The sequence below is a fragment of the Periplaneta americana genome, chromosome 4, assembly GCF_040183065.1.
Source record: "Periplaneta americana isolate PAMFEO1 chromosome 4, P.americana_PAMFEO1_priV1, whole genome shotgun sequence".
Classification (NCBI taxonomy): Eukaryota; Metazoa; Arthropoda; class Insecta; order Blattodea; family Blattidae; genus Periplaneta; species Periplaneta americana.
Window position 1 is genome coordinate 28029635 of NC_091120.1, and position 22649 is coordinate 28052283.

Consider the following 22649-nt stretch of genomic DNA (forward strand, 5'->3'; position numbering starts at 1 on the left):
GTGCCGAGGTCATGGAAAGCATGGGGCTCTACCTCCATGCCCCCCCCCCCAAGTGCCTTCATGGCATGTTACGGGGATACCTTTACCTTTAATTTTTACATTCAATCGATACCAGTCACTTCTGTCTCTTGTTTATACTTCATTGAGAAGATGGGACGCGAGAGAGTTTACTCCATTTCACACGGGCACTCCACTCCACTCGCCAGGGAGGCAGGGATGTCCAGCTGCGCCGCGTTATCGTCTGGCCACAGGATTCCAGCTTCGATTTCGGGGCCTTGCAGTGGAAACAGGCAGCTAATGTTTTGCACGTGATCTTCTCGTAGCACATCGGTTATGTCACCAAAGTTTCGAGGTAAGTTTCGGCATGTGGGGTGTGATACTTCCATTGTGAGGATCGGTGATCAAATGCGACAATTTTACTTTAAGGAGGGGGTGCTAGCTCTCAACAGCACTTTGGTCAGTAGGAAAGGGAGATGCCGACCTCCGCTTCATATTGTACTGTGATACACTCCTGCTCCGGAGCTAGCGAGGACATCCTTCGTAGCAGGTTCCTGTCACAAAATATTTGTTAGAAATGAACATTTCGACCTGTATCAGAAATGGACATCTCGCACATCTGTCGGCGTTCCAGCCTTCCCGTGCTCTGTCATTTTATCACTTGTCCCCGATAAAGGGGAAGAATGATCTAAATTTGATCTAGAATTAAGCGATGTGTTGCCACTTGTGGAGTTTCCCGAAGTTCCATTGCAGTTAACTTCTCGACTATTCATGGTAGCAGTCACCATGTCTTCAATTTGGTGCAGGCAGCCTTGTAGGTAGTCCTAAAAAGTAAAACAGAGGAAAATTGAGTAAGCAATAAAAAGTTTCTAAAATGTGTTCATTAAATAATGTTTATGCTCGACCATGCCGAAATGTAGTAATTATACACCTGGTAGCAGTCCTTTAATGCATGTCATTAAAGTACACCTATTCATTATAGTTTAGGTTTTCGATTATTCTCGGATATGCAATCGAAAGACAACTAGCAAAACGTCACGCAGGCTGGAAATCCAATACTGTCGCAGAAGGTTATGTTCTGTTACTATAATAATTAGCGTTAATTGTAAATAATATTCAAATAAATTCAATTTGTCATCTCGTTTTTCAATGTCGAATTCAATTTCAAGGTTATATCAAGTTTAACGTTTATCTTACTCTCTAGATCAAGGTCGTCGACATTCGTTGCCCGGAAAAAATTAATACTTTCGCGTCTGCGCACATCTCACAATTTACGAGATTGCACAAGGTCAGTTCGCTCCCCAGTCACATAAGAACAACATGAATACTTATGAATAATTTCAAGTTAGAAATATGGTCGAGCATAAAAAGTCGTATGAAGCTTGTCTATAATGGTAATTAAGACGCTCGTATGAAAATTATGAAACTTGCTTGTGCTCATTTCATAAACATACTCGCGTCTTAATTACTACCATTATAGGCTCGTTGCATAATGTACTATTCTAAGTGTAGAGAATTAATAGTACATTATGCAACGAGCCTATAATGGTAGTAATTAAGACGCGAGTTTCATACGGCTTTTTATGCTCGACCATATTTCTAACTTGAACTTATTCATATTATTATCTGACTGGGGAGCGGAAGTGACCTTGTGCAATACCTCGTAAATTGTGAGATGTGCGCAGACGCGAAATTATTGATTTTTTCCGAGAAACAAATGTCATTGACCTTGATATAATCTAGAGAGTAAAATGAACATTAATCTTGATATAACCTGAAAATTGATTTAGACATTGAAAAACGAGATGACAAATTGAATTTATTTGAATATTATTTACAATTAACGCTAATTATTATAGTAACAAAACATAACCTTCTGCGACAGTATTGGATTTCCAGCTCCGTGACGTTTTGCTAGTTGTCTTTCGATTGCATATCCGAGAATAATCGATACTTGCGCTTTCATATTGCTACAATGGTGTTTTCTGATTGGTGGAAAACCTGAACTTTAATGAATAGGTGTACTTTAATGAGGTCCATTAAAGGGCTGCTACCAGGTGTATAATTACTACATTTCGGCATGATCGAGCATAAGTCTTTATACATTCATAGTATCAGGCATACATTCTTCTGGAAACACACTAAGGAAGCAGATGGCTTATGAAAATCATTCATTTGTTTTGTAATTGTTGTTATTAATTTATTTCTTGAGAATTTATCTTAATTATATATACAGAATATTATTGGAAAAAAGTATTCACAAGGAAAAGTAAGGCTAGTTTACTTTTATAGTCATTAGTAAATGATAAATGAATGCTCAATATATTGTAGAAAAAGGAAAACATGAACGAAATCTATGGCAATTTAACAAATGCCTAACCCAATAAAAAAAATGCCGAGTAAGATTTTTGGATCTTTGTGTTGTGATACAGTACAAGACAAATCTCCCACCGTGTTTTAACAGTGGTGATCTTCGATCACACACAGCAAAACATTTTACATACTCTATGTGTTCACAAACTATCTCGGAAGAGATCCATTATTCTATAGTGCAATTCTTATTAGTAATGTATGAGAATCAATGTTCATCTAGAATCCAATTATGTAAGATTGCTTGATATTACATACGAAGGAATGTGGTATAATATATAAAGTATAATATTAGAATAAAATCACAAGAGTACATACAGGATGTAACGAAAAAAGTGGGGAAAATATGTCAATATCTGCGATAGTTTTTAAGATTTAAAAGGCAGGATGCTGCAACCTCAGTCCCTCCTTACAGTGGATAGCACCACACCCACTCTAAAAATGTATTATTTTTTGGAAGCAATATTTCTCATATCAACTGATGAGAAAGATTTTGGACATTAAATTTCTCACACCAGTAACCATCTTAGTAATGGCTGCTTGTTTGTAAACAAACGAACGTGATTTTTGGTTTCAAGAAATTATAGCCTACATAAAAAATGTGTAACGCTCGTTTCCATAAATTACATTTTCAAGAACCGTTTCCCTGATAACTCAAAAACTATCGAACATTCTGTGATGTATTTATCTATGTTATATCTATTAAATAATGCAAAATCACTTCCCTATCTTGGATAGGTTTTCTGATACAAAATGAAATCATTTTAAAAAATGGTAAAATATCAGTATATTGCTTTAACACAAAATAAAAAAGAAATATTATTTATTATAGAATTTAATTCAAAGAGCATACTATTGCAAACATGAGTTTCAACAATACAATAAAGAAGCGAGAATATGAAAAAGTTGAGTTATGAGGGAAATGCTTCATCACTGCACAGTGAACTGCCATCATTTTGGATTTTGAAAAAATTATAAATAATTTTTTATGTTGTACTTTTTTTCATATAGTAGGAAGACAGTTTTTTACACCTACTAATTTTCATTATTGTACAAATTACAATATTCGAGGGAAAAAATGTTGAATATTTCCAAAACTGTACTCCGTAAACTGTACACTATCGAACCCCTTAAACAACTAACTTCGACTTGAGTTAGTCTCAGTGACAAAATGGCTGTCTTAAATCATATTCAAGATGCAGAATGAGCAGAACATAAGTGCATTTTTTTTTTCTCTCCGGTGGAAGATGTTCACAGACAACAATCCTGCATATCTGATTTTCTCGGCTTCTGCATGACTTGGATGAGGGTACCCATATAGCAGAACTACATTATTCTTTATGACAGAGTGATGGAATTACCAGTATATCATGGACTCTAGCAATAAAACGGAAGTGAGGGAAGGGGGTAAAGGGCAGTAGTAATCACTGCTATTCATTAAATTTTTATTCTGCAGACATGATATGTGTTGGAGAAAAGCATAGTTATCAATGAAGCTACAAACAGTGTGCTTTCTGATCAAACAAAATACGGTTATCTGTTATATGTAGGTTGTGCAGAGTTTTTTAAATCACATATATATATATATATCACGAAGCTTGAGTTTATGAGGGTACTAGGAACAATAGTTGAGATGGGCAGGACATGTAGCACGTATGGGCGAATCCAGAAATGAATATAGAGTGTTAGTTGGGAGGCCGGAGGGAAAGAGACCTTTGGGGAGGCCGAGACGTAGGTGGGAAGATAATATTAAAATGGATTTGAGGGAGGTGGGATATGATGGTAGAGACTGGATTAATCTTGCTCAGGATAGGGACCGATGACGGGCTTATGTGAGGCTGGCAATGAACCTCCGGGTTCCTTAAAAGCCAGTAAGTACTAGGAACAATAGACTGTGCAGGCACTATTTCGCATTGCCTGTAATGAGGCGACAGTAGCGATCCTAGTGGTTAGCAACTATCTATGGATGCATATTTACTACATATTGCGCTTCGTGACTGGACTGTGCATAAACTTCAATTTGAAGCTTGCAGGTTTAAATAAAAACTAGTTAGTTTTGCAAAATTTCGCATTTACAGCGAACGATTGGGCAGACATCTGTTGGAGGAGAGTCGGAAATTGTAGATTCATAATCTCGCAAATTAACAAATTACGAGATAGTAACACGATCATAACAAATCGATATCAAGTTACTGAAATAAATTGATTATATTAAGTAATCTGTTAATTTTGTAATACTGTTAAGTTCCAGTCAGTCTCAATGTAACACCAAGGTCTCCATTTATTTGCATCACTGAATAGGTGCAAAAAGCGGAAAAACAAAATTACGAACTTAGTGTGTTCAATTCATGGTTTACGACGATTTGTAGAATTTTTAAAATTTCTATTTTAGGAAACTGCTCAATCGTGTTTGCCTATAGTAAAAATTAGGATGTAGGCATTCAACTCACCCTTTCAATGGCTGTAATGATATGAAGTCTGTCTAGAAGTTGATTGAGCGAACACCCGCTCTTTCCAGTCCAGTCCAAACCATCGAGTGCTGCAGCTATACTAGCAGCAGCAATCATGCTAGGAGTGTACATGGAGAAGGAATAATCTGGAACAAAGCAAACCACCAATTAGTCAGATAAATTATTATATTTGTTAATAATAAAACAAATTGTTCATAGGACGCAGTATGTATTGTCTATATACTCTTTTATACAGGGTGTTTTCGAGGTGATGTTACGAACTTTCAAGAATGATGGCGAAGGACACATCTATCAATTTGAGATAAGGAACCATAGTCCGGAAAGGAATGTGTCGAAAGTTATAAGCAAAAATAGTTGTGTGGAAATGGAATTGTAATTTGGCACCACGTGCCCTCCTTCCCTTAACTTTTGGAACAGTCGTGGAAAAATGGTATGGGCCGGATGTCTCCTACGTGGGTATTTGGCCCGATACAATCTGTGAGCTTGTCTACTGTTCCCATTGGCTCGAAAATCAGGTCTGTTTATTCCGCTCTCGTGTACTCCTCCATTTCACTAGGACTGATCGACTGGACACTGCAACTTGTACACATACACTGCTGTCTACAGACATGCAAATCAGGACCGACCATGTCCGTTACACATTACGCTATCTGCATTGCTTTAGTGTAGTTTCCTGTCCCCACCCCTCAGACAGCGCACTGAATGAAATACTGTAAGTAAACAACGTAAACAACGTCAGTATGTGTAATATGTACAGATAAATGCACATAAATAAGGTGTACATAGGATTAAAATTATTTGATTTCCACAGAAATATTTTTGCTTGTAACTTTCGACTCGATCAGGTCTGTTTACTCCGCTCTCGTGTACTCCTCCATTTCACTAGGACTGATCGACTGGACACTGCAACTTGTACACATACACTGCTGTCTACAGACGTGCATATCAGGACCGACCATGTCCGTTACACATTACGTTATTTGCATTGCTTTGGTGTAGTTTCCTGTCCCCATCCCTCAGACAGCGCACTGAATGGAATACTGTAAGTAGACAACGTAAACAACGTCAGATGAATACAGTATGTGTAATGTGTACAGATAAATACACATAAATTAGGTGTACATAGGAATAAAATTATTTGATTTCCACAGAAATATTTTTGCTTGCAACTTTCGACTCGGTCATTTCCGGACCAGGGTTCCTTATCTCAAATTGATACATGTGCCCTTCGCCATCATCCCTGAAAGTTTGTAACACCATCTCGGAAACATCCTGTATACTGTAAGAGCTACATTTCGTTCATATTCATAATCTAAGATCTAAGTTGTCATATTTATCATGTACCATTCCCGGATAGATTGACTTGTAGGCCCTGAATATGAAAAACTCCGACAAAATAGTTTAGGTGAATTATTGTGCATGAACAGCAGCCAGCATGTCCAAAATCACTCTTTTGATTTCAGGAATTCTGAAAACATATATATTTGCTAAAATCTTAAATATACTTTTCGTACTTCATAATCATACTTCATACAATGAAAAATTAATAAATTTTGATTAAATGTACACACATGTATCACGACTACAATTTTTCATTGCATAGTTTCATGGACATTACAGTCCAGATACAATGACCGCTCTCCTGTAGCCTGAATTTGCCAAAGTCCACTTCGGGCAGCACCTGGTTCAACGACTAGGGAAAGTATGTTTATTCTGCACGTACTTTACCCCTAGACTATAGTTACAGATTAATTATAACACTTGACCGATAACAGACTGGAAAAGCAACAGTGAACAAAACAAAGAAAAGCATTGCAGAATCGCGTATAAGAAATTCGTTCACGTGTACACCTAAGCTCCCACGGAATCAACCGATGTCCTCCAAAGGAGACTTGGCACAGACTACACTTCAATTTTTTTGATCCTAGTCTGAAAAATTTGAAAGCTACATTATCACTTCGTGTGCAGTAATTGACTTGAACTAAAGAACTTCAAACTCATTCTTTAATTAATGTTTTGTGTTCCATATGTCTGTAAAAGCTAGTAACAGGATGTACTTCCTATGCAGGATTTGACTTGGATTAAAGGACTTCCAACATGTTCTTTTTTTTTTTAATTAATGTGTTGTGCTTCACATGTTTGTAAAATTTAATTATTAATGATTAAGTTGGTAATTAAATAGCTATATATACCATATCATTATTTTCGTCATTCGTCGAAATAATTCTGTTTCAGTAAATTCTCTATAATTTGGACTTTAATTCAGTCTTACTAAAATGCTCTCTCAATTAATAGCACTCAATAAAAGAATTGTACTCCAATATTCCAATGAATACCATCTCATTGTGGAATCCTGGGAAACGAGAATGCGGATGCTTTAGCAAAAAAGGGCAGCACTGCTACTTACAGACCTGTTACTAAATCTACGTATTACTCTGTGAAAAGATTAATTAAATCTACATCAACAAACAAAATTTGATAACACAATCTCAAGGGAAACAATGGAAATCTCTGCATCATAATCCACAATTAATTCCCGATTTACCACGAAAATCGTCTGTAGCTGCATTTAGATTGGCAACAGGCCAAACACCTGCATAGAATTGGAATACATCAGTCCCCTAACTGCCCATTGTGCAACTCAAACCAAGCAATGGATTCAGAACACCTCAAAATCTGTGCTTCATTGGCTGACCATGACAATATCTTTGAAAAATGTTGGAGTGCAAGAGGTCAAATGACTTTACAGTCAAACGACTGGCATTAGAAAAAAAAAACAACTTTTTCCCTCAGTTAGTCCGAATTAGTGAGGCTCTACTCTATTTCATTATCTCGTTAATGAAGCTGTAAGTTTCTGGAGGAAAACATTTTCAGAATTGTCTGCATACATCTTACGCAGTTATATACGTACAGTATTTAAATCGGGGTAAAGAAAGCAACATCAGCATACTATCAAACAAGTAATACAATAGTTGGGGAAAAAAAGAAATAACCACTAAGACAAACATACAGATATATAATTCAATAATTAAACCTATAATACAATATAGTAACGAAAGCTTACCACTCTTAGATAAACATCGAAGTAAATTAACAGCAGTGGAAATGAAATATCTTAGAAGAGCTGTAGGAAAGGCCAGAAGAAATAGGATAAGGAATGACAGGATAAGAGAAGAAGTTAAACTGAGAAAAGCATTAACAGAGGTGATTAATGAAAGGCAGTTGAAATGGTTTGGGATGCATATCGTATGGGAGAGGAAAGGAAGGTTAAACAGGTGATGGAAATGAGAGTGGAAGGAAGACAGAGAAGAGGAAGACCAAGAATTAAATGGGAGGATACAACAGAAAGAAGAGGCCAACAGAAAGGAAAACAATGGTAGAGATGAAGAGAATGTGTAGAGACCGGGAAAAATGGATGAAATGGACGGAGAGAGGCGAACCCGACGCTTAGTAGCAGAAGAAGAAGAAGAAGAAGAAGAAGAAGAAGAAGAAGAAGAAGAGCATTTAAGTCAAGATTTATTTTATTCAAACTCTGAAACATCTGAAATGCTTAAAATAATTTTAATCATAGTGTCACAAGTTCAGTAACATTATACGAAACTTTACTTGGATGTCAAGATGCTTGCACACTACCGTTTTTAAAACCCAGGTTTCCTCAAAGTGAAACATAATCATGTTATATAAATTCCTTCGTCTATCAAAGTCATCGGCCTGCAGGGAACACCCTAGACAGAGCCCCATGCACCGAGGCTACGGCGCACAGACTGGACGGGGAGAAGAGCACAATATAGTACTGGTGGAGAGAAATCATAACAAGACCAGACCGACCGCCAGGATTGGCTTATCGGGATCATTGGAACAAGAGCGTCGCATACAGCAGTACCTTCCAGGGCGATTTGCTTTGATTCAAGGTGACAGATTGTCTTCACACGCGTGGGAAAACAAAACGAATGCTCTGATCCGTCAGAAGCCCGAATCAGCGTTGCCAACCTTCAAACACAAAATTATGGAATTGTAGTATAAAAATTATCAGATTTTCCACAAAATTATCGCGAACATACAATATTAATATCCGCTGTGAAAAAAAGTTTTTATTTGATACAAATAAAAGAAAATAATCAGTAATATACTCTCTTACATTATCCATGACTCTGTGCCAACGCTGGGGTAGTTTTTCGATTCCACAAGACGTCTGAGTTGTTGCCAATAAATGTCAGCAGTTATGATTACACTGCCTTTTGTACGGGGTGTTGTGTGTTGAAACAACGTAACTATTTTCTTGCAGTGCTTTGTCCGATGGCATTTGACAGAACTATTTTCTTGCAGTGCTTTGTCCGATGGCATTTGACAGAACTATTTTCTTGCAGTGCTTTCTCCGATGGCATTCTCGCCGTACACGGCACAAATTTTTCGAGCCGTCTCCGCTGCCTTTGCTTCTCTATTAAACTCAAACAGGAGAATATGTTGGAAGTGTTTTTTTTCCTCCTCCATCTTCTTTAGCTCACAAATAACGCAAACTTGCTTCAAATTCGCGTATTAAAAGTGCAACACTTCAAATGACAAACGAATAAACAAACCCTTAACAACGCAGTATTGTGATAAAACAAAAACGCTACGAGCTTATGCACCAAGCTAATAATCACTTCTCGGACAGAAGCTACGAACAGACTATCGTAATTAACAGACTAGCAAACTATGATGGAAGCATACTATTGACAGGGGAAGAATCAGTGCCATCCTCTGAGAATCTTGACGAAAGCGAGACAGACTTAAAAAGTTGATCTAGAGAGTACCAAAAGAATAGAATAGGCTCAAATGTTTAATTAATGTGATAATTTCATCCTAAGGAAAGCAAAGTGAAATGAATCCTGAAGAATGATACGATTAAGGAAAATTATTGCATTATCGTATGTGTTACAGCATATCGCATCAGGGTTAAAATATTGCATAACGCGATAATTTACCGCATGGTTTGCAACCATTGTAAGGGTGATGGGATTTGAAATACAATTTTAAAGGCTCAGCCTTCTCGTTCTTCATAATCGCTTCCTCATTCCACGAGGCCTAGTCTGCAGATAACAATGCAATTGATAGTCGAAACGATCCACACATCAATATCACATCAATGAGTTGTTTGAAATTGTAATGATATTTTATTACAGAAAATTGGATTCATTTGGAAATTAATGGTGCTAAAGTCAAGTACGTACTTCAGAACTAGAATAACTTTTTATCAACAGTAATCTCACTAGAGATTTTGATTTATCTAGAGAAAATCAAAATTCGAGTGGGATTTAATTGACTATTATACGATTAGAAGAAAGTATATAAAGATTAGAAGAAATAAAGCACTCTAATACAGTAAAATATTAACTGACTTACTAAAATTATATTTCACTAATGTTAGCTTCACCAAAATATTTTCAGTTGATTGTCTATGCGGTAAACAAATGACGATCGCAAAGCATGTTTTATAGTAGGTACCGTAAAGAATTTGCAGCAGTTTGAAAGGTTGGCAAACAAAAAAAAAAATAAATGGTAGGGAGGTGACAAAAACAGAAGAAAGTATATTAGAGATTAGAAGAAATAAAATACTCTAATACAGTGACTTACTAAAATTCTATTTCACTGCTGTTAGCTTCACCAAAACGTTTGAACGGAGCCGCCATTTTCAGTCGACAAATGACGATCGCAAAGCATGTTTTATAGTAGGTACCGTACAGAATTTTCAGTTTGAAATGTTGGCAAACAAAGAAACAAATGGTAGGGAGGTGATAAAAACAGAAGTATATAAAGATTAGAAGAAATAAATTATTCTAATACAATAAATATATATTGACTTACTAAAATTCTATTTCACTAATGTTAGCTTCACCAAAACGTTTGGACGGAGCCGTCATTTTCAGTCGACTATCTATGCGGGAAACAAATGACGATCGCAAAGTATGTTTTATAGTACAGTAAAGAATTTGCAGTTTGAAATGTTGGCAAACAAAGAAACAAATGTTAGGAAGTGATAAAAACAAATGCTAGGGATGTGATAAAAATGAACAAAGTGTCACGTAGAACACTAGAATGCTTAAGCCACTGATGCTCTAAACCAGTACTGTTAGGAAATGTCCTTGGAATTCACACAATGTTTCAGGCAAGTTTGAAGTTCACAGGTTCCTAGAGAGGTCTTTGCTGTCATAAAATCAGTGTGTTGATGATGTTCTCACGGCATTTTGTGCGAATAAATTTAATAACGAAATGCAGAATGCTTTGGAAATTGTAGTAAGTATATCCAAATAGAGTAACAACCGTAGCATTCTATGGAGAAGAAGAAAAAGAAGAAATAGTAGTTGTAAGTGCCCATATTTTTTCTTTATAATCCGTGTTGAATGTAATGCAATATAAACGAAAAATATTTGCGAAATAATGTGGATGTATATTCCTACTTTACTTCCAAATGTACAAACAGCCTTCTTCATGCTCCAGACTGCCACGGTTTAAGCGAAGAAAAGCGACACAGTAGAATTCCTTATACCTTCCTAACACAAAACATGTAGTTTGAACGTGTAGGAATGCGACTTTGGAAAACCTGTTGAAGAAGCAAGAACCTTTTGAAGTCGGCAAGACATCGGCGGTGGAGAATGTAATAACAGTTCTAATAAAACATGATCAGTCTATACACGATTCTATTGCTGAGATATGGAGCTCGCTATTCTATTCCATAAATACTAGTTTACACGTCTAGCAACACTGCATGTCATCTTGTGTTGATATCTTATTATGTTATTGTAAAGTTCTGTCAATTTCTATTGACTATGAACCTTTCTTTCATTGTACATACTGTATATTTAAGCAAAGTTGCGTGTGATATTGGCCATTGTGTTATGTTATGAAGGTGTCTATTAAAAAATTAAAAACATAATTAAGGGCATTTCCTTTTATATTCGAATCAAGGTTGGAGTGCTGTAAGAACTGATTGATTGAAGGATGTTAAAAAAATTAAGTAAACCAGTTTGTTAAAATCTCTGTACAAGTACAATGAAGGTTAGATTTTAAGTTGAAAGTGTTTATAAATATGTCATTAGGAAAGTCCAGGGTAACAGAGAGGGTTTGAAATTGAAAGGGTTACATTAGCTGCTTTTTTATGCGGATGACGTGACTACGTTAGGAGAAAATCCACAAACTATTAGGGAAAACAAGGGAATTTTACTTGAAGCAAGTAAAGAAATAGGTTTGTAAGTAAATTGCTGAAAGACAAAGAATATGATTGTGTCTCGTGACCAGAAAATTGTACGAAATGGAAATATAAGAATTGGAAATTTTCCTTTGAAGAGGTGGAAAAATTCAAATATCTTGGAGCAACAGTAACAAATGAGCCGTTCAGAACAGAAGTGGTGTAAGTCAAAAATATGTAATGAGGGTCAAAGTAAACATTCTGTAAAATACAGCGCAATGTAGCATTTAATATTCAGTTTACTTAAACTATTAGTAGTCATTGGATAGCAAGAAGGACATATCAATTGCTACTTTGCGCTGTATTTTACAGAATTTTTACTTTAAATCTCATTACCCAATTTTGACTTACATCACTTTTGCTCTGAACGGCTCAAATACAACTTATACTCGGGAAGAAACTAAACGCAGAATAAATATGTGAAATGCCTGTTATTATTCGGTTGAGAAGCATTTATCATCAGGACTGCTATCAAAAAAGCTGGAAGTTAGAATTTATAAAAGAATTATATTACCGGTTCTTCTGTATGGTTGTGAAACTTGGACTCTCACTTTGAAAGAGAAACAGAGATTAAGGGTATTTGAGAATAAGGTGTTTAGGAAAATATTTGGGGCTAAGAGGGATGAAGTTACAGGAGAATGGAGAAAGATATATAACGTAGAACTGCATGCATTTTATTCTTCACCTAACATAATTAGGAACAGGGCATGTAGCACGTATGGGCGAATCCAGAAATGCATATAGAGTGTTAGTTGGGAGACCGGAGGGAATGAAACATTTGGGGAAGGCCGAGACGTAGATGAGAGGTTAATATTAAAATGGATTTGAGAGAGTTCGGATATGATGGTAGACACTGGATTAATCTTGCTCAGGTTAGGGACCGATGGCGGGTTTATGTGAGGGCGACAATGAACCTCCGGGTTCCTTAAAAGTCATAAGTAGTCTAAGTACTATAAAAATGAGACAATTTATGAAGAAATGTAAAATATTTTATTTCAATGTGTCAGAATTCTCGTTTTCTCGTCTTTTCTACCACAGATTGACTGTAATATAATATAAAAATAAATGAGTTCTAAACGAACTGAACGTACTTGTAACTGCAACCTGTCCTTTAAATGCTGACCTCAAACCGAATATCTGTTACGTAAGAGAACGTACATGAACTTGAACCTATCCAAATCCTACTCGCGTGAGTGAAAGTTTCCTTGTAACGTTCAGCTATACATTAGCATTCTGTTGCGATTGGCTTTTTTAGTCTTCATTTGTCGAAGTTGACTTACATAAGTTAATTTTGTAATATCGTACAATTGGGGGTTCAAAAGTATTATGTGATACAACTTCAAAGTTTCGCACAATTTAACATTTTCACCATACTCCAAGATACATCACAACGTGCAGTGTTATAAATAAACACTTACGGTCTTACTAATAAAAACTCTATATACAGACGTTTAACTGTCTTATACTTATATAATGACTAGCTCGTTTATAAGTCGTGTGTAAATTCCTTACTAATAATCACTACATACGTCGTGTATAACAGTACAACTGTTACACAGCTACGTCATAGTTTCGTCATTATTTCGTTACGAAAGGTAATAGAATATCTGAGGTTCTCTACTGCATCCGGTAGAGCGCTCTAGTGTTGCATGTTAAATATCGATAGTACAACTGGCCCTAATCGATTACCACACTACATTCTGGTCAAAGAGTACAAGCTACAGCAATATTATTCTAATAAACCTATGATCTTTGGTTTGTTCTTCTGTGGTTACAAGGCAAACATCATCATAAAATGACAGTCGATGCGAACAGCTGTTAAAGGGGCGGCCATTTTTTCCCTATATGCAACGCTTAAACAAGGGGTTTTGTGTATATAACTACTGCAAAGCAATTCCCATTGTATAGTTACAGCCTGTTTATACGTCCATAGCTTATTCACGGTTTATTAGTAAAGTTTTCTGTCTCAACTCTGCATAAGTCTCATATAAAAACTATACACGGTTTATTAGTAAGACTGTTAGTTTAGTCAATAATATCATTTGTAATTAGGGTGGCCACCTTTCAGTTAAGCTTAACCCCGAGAAAAACAATACAACTTTTATTATTCTCAGATCGCAATATATTAATTTATATTTGCTATTGCAAAATTGACATGTATCGTGTAGAAATTGTAAAGTACAATGGTTATAAATAATTGATTAAAATAGCGATCTTACTCGTGTTAATTATGTAAGCATGTGCGGCTTACAGCTGTTTCGGGGCTGCTTGATACCATCCTCAGGGCCTACTCGATCTCGGCGCTATCTCAACTTCGCTGCCTGTTGTGTGGGTGCGTTCGTGTGATGAAGAGTTGTGTCAAATAGTGTGTGTGTGTTCTGAAATTGATCAGTGTGTTGAGAATTTGATCAGGGTGTGTTTTAGTGTGTCTGTATATTTTATATTGTTCTAGTGTGTTGAGTTTTTGGTTTTTGGATTGTATGTGTAGGATTTCCACGTCTGTATTTGTGTTATTATATGTGTGGTTAGCATTAGTTATGTGATCGGCGTATGTAGATGTATTGCGTCCTCTGGTTATTGCTTTAATGTGTTCTTTGTAGCGTGTTTGGAATGATCTGCCTGTCTGTCCAATGTAGAAACTGTCGCAACTATTGCATGTGAGTTTAAAGCATTGAGGACGTAGCTGCAATAAGGGCCCATAGCCTCATAGGCCCCTTTTCCGGAGAATGCATAAATCGATTCTCCGTAGTTTCTTTGTTATATCCACAAAGTTTCGTTGAGAAATGTTGAACAGTAATGCTGGTAAACCTGTTTATTTTAATATATGTTATATGCCCTGCACTGTTTTTAAAATTTCAACTCTATATATCTCAGAACAGCATTTTGGAGTATGGGCCCTTATTGCAGCTACGTCCTCAATTTTGCCTTAACTAAGTTTGTTACGCTTAATTTATTACGATAGGCAATTCACAGATTTTATAACAGAGAAAATACGCGTTTAACGTAAGCATTGTTAACTGGCACAGATATCTATCATCTTTGACACCAATTTAAGAAGTTTGAGAAATTTGGAGTTTTGAAATATTTTCACCCATATTTGACCTAAAGACAGATAATTAAAACAGTTCTCAAATTCCATCAAAACTTAATTCAAAACAGCAAATTCGTCATAAAAACTATATCTACATTTACTCAACAAGAGTTCCCAGCTTTATTAATTCCACTGAATGGAATTTTGAACGTATGCATTTTTCTCCAAGTTTTTAATGCAATTAAACATTTCAAATTGATCCGGAGAAATTATAGTTGAGCGGAGCCCGGAGATGCATCAAAACCCGTAGACTCAGGCTCAAACCACAGTCTAGTATATACGGTCACGAAGCTTGAGTTGTTGAGGGTACTAGGAACAATAGACTGTGCCGATACTATTTCGCATTGTCTGTGGTGAGGCGATAGTAGCGATCCTAGTGGTTAGCAACTATCTATGGATGCATATTCCCTACGTATTGAGCTTCGTTACTGTATATACTAGACTGTGCTCAAACCCTATGAGAGGTGGCAGCCCTATTTATGATTCGTGCTACCATGTTATTCATCTTAAGTGTCTGAACAAAGATATCCCAGCCACGTGTAGGCTACACCATTCTGCTGCGGTTGGCACCATTTTGTTTTCAATTTGTTAAAGTTGACGTACAAAAGTTTAAAGTTTAATTAATATCGTGCAATTGGGATTTTAATAGTATTTTAGGGTGCTATGCATAGACATTTCGCTAGCCCGCGCTACGAGCGTGCTAAACTAGCCCCGGCTATCGACTGATTACTTGTACAGGATTCATATCATATATTGCTAACACTGGTTTATGAATACGAAAGACGTTAGTTCGCTGATCATCCACCGGAAGCCCGCGCTAAGAATGTCTATAAATATGACCCTTAACGGCTGTCCAAATATACGAGTAACTTCAATTTTCTCACAATTTTACATTTTTATCTTTCTGTACTCCAGAAGGTACATATTTTATCATTCTATTTGTGTCTGTCTGGACATTTCATAACTTATTATTTATGATTCGCACGAGTCTTTTGTTACTGTTCGTTTCTTAAGTAGTCTGTTACTCAAATACGTACGTTGAGTATTTCTGTTGCTTATCAAGATCATAACTTGGACGTCGCGATGTTACTAGATGTTATTTATATCAGATTAATGTTTCTAAAGTTAGACAAAGACATACCCATCTTGTTTTTACAATTCTGTTTTTTCTTACTTCTCCTCTTGCCACCACCAACAAAGAATTTAACAGTACTGCGCCAGAAACATGTCACTCGCTTCCCTCCATTTCGCGCGGTGTCCAAATGGCTTCCAGAGCATGACGTCTCGTATTATTTGGCTGGAGGGAATAATGCGAAGTGAAGACGGATATTTTTTTCACGCCCTAAGCGGAGCCTCTATCCAAAACTTTGGGGCCAACATCTTTCAGCGTTTTCAAGGCTACGACAACACTAAAAACCTTCCAACTACTTCTTTGTCTCTTTCTCTCCGTCGGATAGCTATGTTGACGAAGATGGTATGGTGATCTCACCAGACACTTCATTTTAATACAGTACAGCAATGAGAAGGCGGCATTGTCAACTAATACACGGAGTTTGATCTTGTCTCCAGGGGTCTTTATTGCAGATATTTAAAAAAGTCGAGTTTTCTTGATGTCCCTCATAATTATGCACCCAACAGACCGGAGTTCAATTAGTTCGTGGATGTGAGGATACATCTCCATTTCACAAGAGCTAGGAATGCCCTGTGTTGCGAAATACTGACCACAAATGATCAGGTCATTACGATATTGTTGTCATCTTGGATGGTCTAGTGATTACCGTGCTAAATGATGAACCTGAGAGTCGCGGGATCAAACCCGGCCCTCCCTCAGGGAAGAAAATGGGTCATTTGCAGAATTTGTATAACAAATGACGTCCATCAATTCTACCCTTCCCATTATTGCATTTATAACGATAGAGTTGTAAATTCCTAACAGTGAGTAGTTTCAATACTAATGTAGTAAACGCCACAAGAATTATTTCCTTCATGTGAAATATTTCACGAGAATAAAATAAAATTCTCATAGTAACAGCTAAAATGCTGTGTCCATACTAGTTAAGTTTTTAAAATGGAGCATGATTATGTCCAGATGAAGGTTTGTTTAATAATGTAATTGAGGAAAAAAATCAAAGAAACATTTGATATTATCAAAACTTATTCATTTATGTCTGAGTTTATATTTCCTTAAATATTATTGCATAATTAATACTCTAGTCCAGTAAGTCAGTCAGGTCTGTTACACCATTCTGTTCCTATGGGTACACAGTTGAAAAAGAAATCCCAGAGATGTCAGCACAAGCCAAGATGATGCACAAAGACCCATTTTGATTGTACTGCTATGTTCACCCATTTTGATTTGGCGAGATTGTGTGTCATACTCTTGCTTTATGTTTTAATCTAAGCGTGCGTTTTTACTCTGTCAGATCTGTTTGTGTTATGTTTTCCACAAATAACAACATATAAAGTCAAGATCAAGAGGACATAATAGTGCACGTGTGCAGCAGTTAAGTTGCTATTTTGAAGATTTTTAAGCAAAAACATTTTAGGTTCGCCCATGCTTGTTTGTTTTGTCATGTCTGTTACCTGTCAGATCTGTTACTCCGCCATGTCTGTTACATCATTCAAAACAGTGCTGTAAAGCAAGGTGAGTGTACAGTGGCTGATTACTATGACAGAGACATTGCACTACATTAATACAGAATATACACTAAATAGTACTTTAATTTTGATGTTCTCAATCGTCCATTTGTTATACAAATTTTGCAAATGACCCAGATACATTAAGGTAAAGAGTAAGAAAAAATTTGCCGGTCATTCCTTCCCCACGTTGAATTTCAATCTCTGCAGAAGAAAGGATCGTCAAATAGAACACTGGTACTACTAGTTCTGATATAACTTGTGACTAACTAGCCTATAAAATTAATGAAATGAGAGGCTTAAAGAAATTCATTTTTATAGCTCTGAAAGTACAGATATATTTGTTTAAGAGTACTCGGAGGTGAAAATGTCATTTTTGGTTAAACATTGCGATTATCCGTTTTTATCATTAACAATTTCTAAAGTAGCCCTCCGCCAATTTTCATGCCCTTAGAGCTGTCCAATCACCTGTTGTTACATTTAGAAAAACTGCACATGTTTACTTCATTCATAAAGAGTGAATCGTAAGTAATGTCATTAATTTCAGGGGGTTATTCTTTGAGACATTTCAAACAAAGTCTAATAGAGTTTTTCTCGTTTTTGCTTCCTTTTCGAGATAAAAATTGTTTTATATGAAACATTTCATAGCGTGTTTTGGGAAAGCGATTGATTTAATTTTCAATATGCTCAGTCAATTTAAGAGAGCAGTGTATGATAATAAATTATTAAAAGGATTTTAGTTTTTCCTTTAAATGTGTTAAAATTTGATCCGAACAAATGTAACTTTTCGTTCGGCAAAGGAATTTGACACTGTTACACTTGTTCAGGTCAAATTTCTGTACATTTACAGGACAAAACTTAAAATTCTTTCAATAATTTATTATCATAATTCACTGGGAATTCAATGAACAGCTTTCCCAAAACATACTATGAAATGTTTCATATAAAACCATTTTTATCTCGAAAAGGAAGCAAAAGAATAACCCCCTGAATATGACATTGCTCAAGGTTCATCATGTATAGTTCATTTTTCTCGGCTTAGGTTTTTTGTACACGTTCCATTACTCAAAATGCTACTCTTCTACATAATACGTTGTAGTGGATACATGATTTTTGTGGATGTTCTTCAATGTGTGTTTATTTCCTATTAAGTCTGCCTTAAGATTTCATATTTTATTTCTTATGCAGTATATATTTTTCACATGAAATTTTTTAGAAATATTTACACTCTACTGTATTAAACATTTTTTTCTTCTTTCTTGTTGGAATGAAATCTCGTTACAGCTTTCTGAGGATCTTACAGGTTTGTAGAAACATTTGAGAAAAAATTGAAATTTGTTGAAAGAGTAGCGATTTTTGAAAATGCCATTTAAATTTACAATTATGCTTTATTTGGCACGATAAAAATGTTTTTCTTTAATAAAAATTTAATATTCTTTTCAATAATTTATTTACACATAATACGATTATTCTCGTGAAATCTATTAAAAAAATATAAAAATCACAAAATTCTTTAAATGTATAATATCACCGAATAGGCCCCACCTATAAAATTAACACTTATATCATACTCATAACATACTTATAGAGCCACCGGCGTATCTCAGTCGGCAAAGCGCTTGCTTGCCAATCCAGAATTGCGCTCGTGCGTGAGTTTTTTTTCGAGGTTTCCCTCAACCGTAAGGCGAATGTCAGGTAATCTATGGCGAATTCTCGGCCTCATCTCGCTATCACCAATTTCATCAACGCTAGATAACCTAGTAATTGATACAGCGTCGTTAAATAATCAAGTAGAAAAAGACATACTTATACCAATCCTACTAGTCTCAAGTGTTCACAATGAGGTTAAGATAGTGTGGTCACAAACACAGTCACTTAGGATGCCATAACTTTGACGTAAGCTATAAATAGATCGGTCAGTTTTACCTTTTCATTCACGAAGACGGGTTGTTTAATATTTAAATTATGTTTTATTTAACGACGCTCGCAACTGCCGAGGCTATATCAGCGTCGCCAGTGTGCCGGAATTTTGTCCCGCAGGAGTTTTTTTACATGCCAGTAAATCTACTGACATGAGCCAGTCGCATTTGCACACACTTAAAATGCCATTGATCTTGGCCGGGATCGAACCCGCAACCTCGTGCACAGAAGACGAGCACTGTACCGATTGCGCCACCCATGCCGACTGACGGGTTGTTGTGTAAGCCTTAGACATGAGCCCGAGAGCTTCTTTCCTACTGAAAGATGTCATGTTAAATAATTTTCCTTAAAGAAATCCATCACGTTAAATCGCGTTCGAACCTGGATCTGTGATAGGTATGAAAACCATTTGATCACAGAACCCAACTTGCATGGGAATGCAACAAAAATTGTGGCCAAGCTCTGATGTAATACTGGTGATGTTTTTTTTATTTCTTTCTGTGGTAATCATAGCATATGTTTTAAATTTTGTGAAACGTAGTGCATCGACATCAGAGTCTTCGTAAGAGAAGTGTTCCCACACTTCTCAGACTAAATTCTTCATATAACACTGCATAACTATACTTTTTTTTTTTCGGACTCCCCCCTTTTAAATAATTCTGTTTGTATTCAAGTATTTCCATATTAAGTTGTGAGAGACTTGGAGCCCTGCAACGTGTCGTAGTGCAGAAACGTCCGACGTTTTGGAGCTATGTATCGGCTTCATCTTTGGAGATTAGGAGAGGGGAACATCCGCTGGATCCGTTACCAGGAATGAACCAATGGTAGAGAACAGCTGTTGGTCAAGGATCGCCCTACAATATCATAATACAAGATGGAAGTAATATAACTGCAGATTTCAACAGCTCATTCGTTCTAATAACATATTAGACCAAAATTCACACTTTTCTGAGAAAAAAATGTCTCCTAAATGTTTAACACTGTTTCACTCGCTTAGTAGGTACTATCAGTACGATTCTGATTTTTACCCTTATCATTATAGAGATTGATAAGTAGAGCCCGGATGTTTATGCATTTATAACAGTTAAAATAAGCAGGCAAAAAAGGCAATAAAAAAGTTAAAAAAGGCACAATAAATTTTTAAAAAGACATAAATTTTAAAAAGGCATAATATATTTTAGCATGATTTTAAATTATATCAACATAACTCACATTTTTACTTCGTAATTGACACATGCTGATTTATAAAATATATTTTTTACAAACCTTACATAACAAAACTGTTCCGTCAGTTGAAAACACATGAGCACCAAATTCACTAACGTAAGCATGAAGTTTACTTTTCAATGGCTTACTAAATTTAGGCATTCTAGCTATACTTGTTTTTTTGAAAGATGGGACATGACAGTTAAGCTGCCGAGCTTGGAACTACAGTGCTATGTTGCCAAAATGGACTAAAACGCTGTCAGCTGATGGAAGGTAGCAATTGACGTTAAGATTGCTGACGTTAAAACATTCATTGACAATTGACGCGAAGGTAAGAAAACAATACAAAAATCGACAGAGAATCAAAGACGAAACGTACCAATGCTAACACTGTGTGCACAATAAATGTCGCCAAGAGAGCTATTAAGCACTGGCCACGTGCGAACTGTAAGTTTGGCAATTCAGCCGTTGTTACCATAGCACGCTATGTGACATGCAGTTGTTTTTCCGATCGCAACGCTCCTGTCATGTCCCATCTTAAAAAAAAAAGTATAACCGATCTTATGCTTTCTGTCACCCGACGATAACTGACTGTTCCTCACTCAAATTTCTTTCTCCTACAATAATAAACATGTGTAGGACAAAATTGTAACGGCAAGATTTGAAAATATGAAAACAAACAAATGAAAATGCTACGTAACAACTTCTATGAGAACGGACTTAATATTTAAAATTGTAAAGGTGATTGTTGGTAGTGTGAAGACATGACATTATATTTCGTCGATCATTATTCATATTACACCAATGGTATTAAATCACGATTATTAGCAGATTAAACACCGAAATAAATTACTTTTATTTACTATTGTTACTAAATTGTGTCATTGTTTCATATATTTAAATTTCATACACATTACATTACAATTAATTAGAAAATTGCAAATAAAGAAAAATATTGCTTTAAAATGACAAAATAAAAAGGCATTTATTATTGAATTAGTAAGAAACACCTTAAAAAGGCAAAATAGGCAAAATAAAAATTTGCACTATCACTTTGATTTACTCCAAATCACATTTAAAACTATGGAAATAATGATTTACTTCCACCCAGTAAAAAAGGCGGTTTGCCAAACATCTGGGCTCTACTGATAAGGGATGATTTATCTCTTTGCATTTTCTGAATAAAATGGACGGTTTTCCTGTACATTAAATACAAAATTAACACGTATGGTTATTTCCTGCCATTAGGAAGTCTGGCAACCCTGCTGAAGTGACTAAAGGACGGAATGCTGCGTGTGTGCAGTATTCGTAGGTGAGCCGGCGATGCGCAGTTACCAAAGTACGCAGACTTTCAGCCTAATTGCCTTAATTAATCATGCACTTACAAAACGCGTAATTGGCTTCTTATTTATTGTAATGTATTCTGCACAGTATATCACTTCCAGTGTGTATACTCGTGAAAACTTCATAACATCCAAAAATGGCTGGATTCGAATAAAAACCGACTAGTACTGCATTCTGTAAACATGTCATTAACGCAAACAGTAAATGAAGACAGTAACTTTTAATCCTTCAGCGCTGCCATATTTACCGTATTGTATTGATTTGTCTGTTATGGGTTGAGATAAAAATTGAAACACAAATTTGGCAACATCGTCACGGAAAGTTAGAGACTCCTTGAAGGACGAACGGCGGCTACCTTCCTTGGCATTGTGCTCATGGTTTATGGGGA

The 22649-nt window shown here is 36.0% G+C and overlaps 1 protein-coding gene across 1 annotated transcript in view; it reads right to left on the reverse strand.

Moving 5' to 3' along the window:
- Positions 1 to 370: 370 nt before the first annotated feature.
- Positions 371 to 22649, reverse strand: part of LOC138697641 (G1/S-specific cyclin-D2-like) — an 82003-nt gene continuing 59724 nt past the window's right edge. Inside the window, exons 4-5 of the mRNA XM_069823067.1 lie at positions 4818 to 4963; positions 371 to 821 (exon numbers count right to left, since the gene is read on the reverse strand). Coding sequence (XP_069679168.1) covers positions 594 to 821; positions 4818 to 4963 — 374 coding nt within the window. The 3' untranslated portion in view covers positions 371 to 593. The remainder of the gene's footprint in view (positions 822 to 4817; positions 4964 to 22649) is intronic.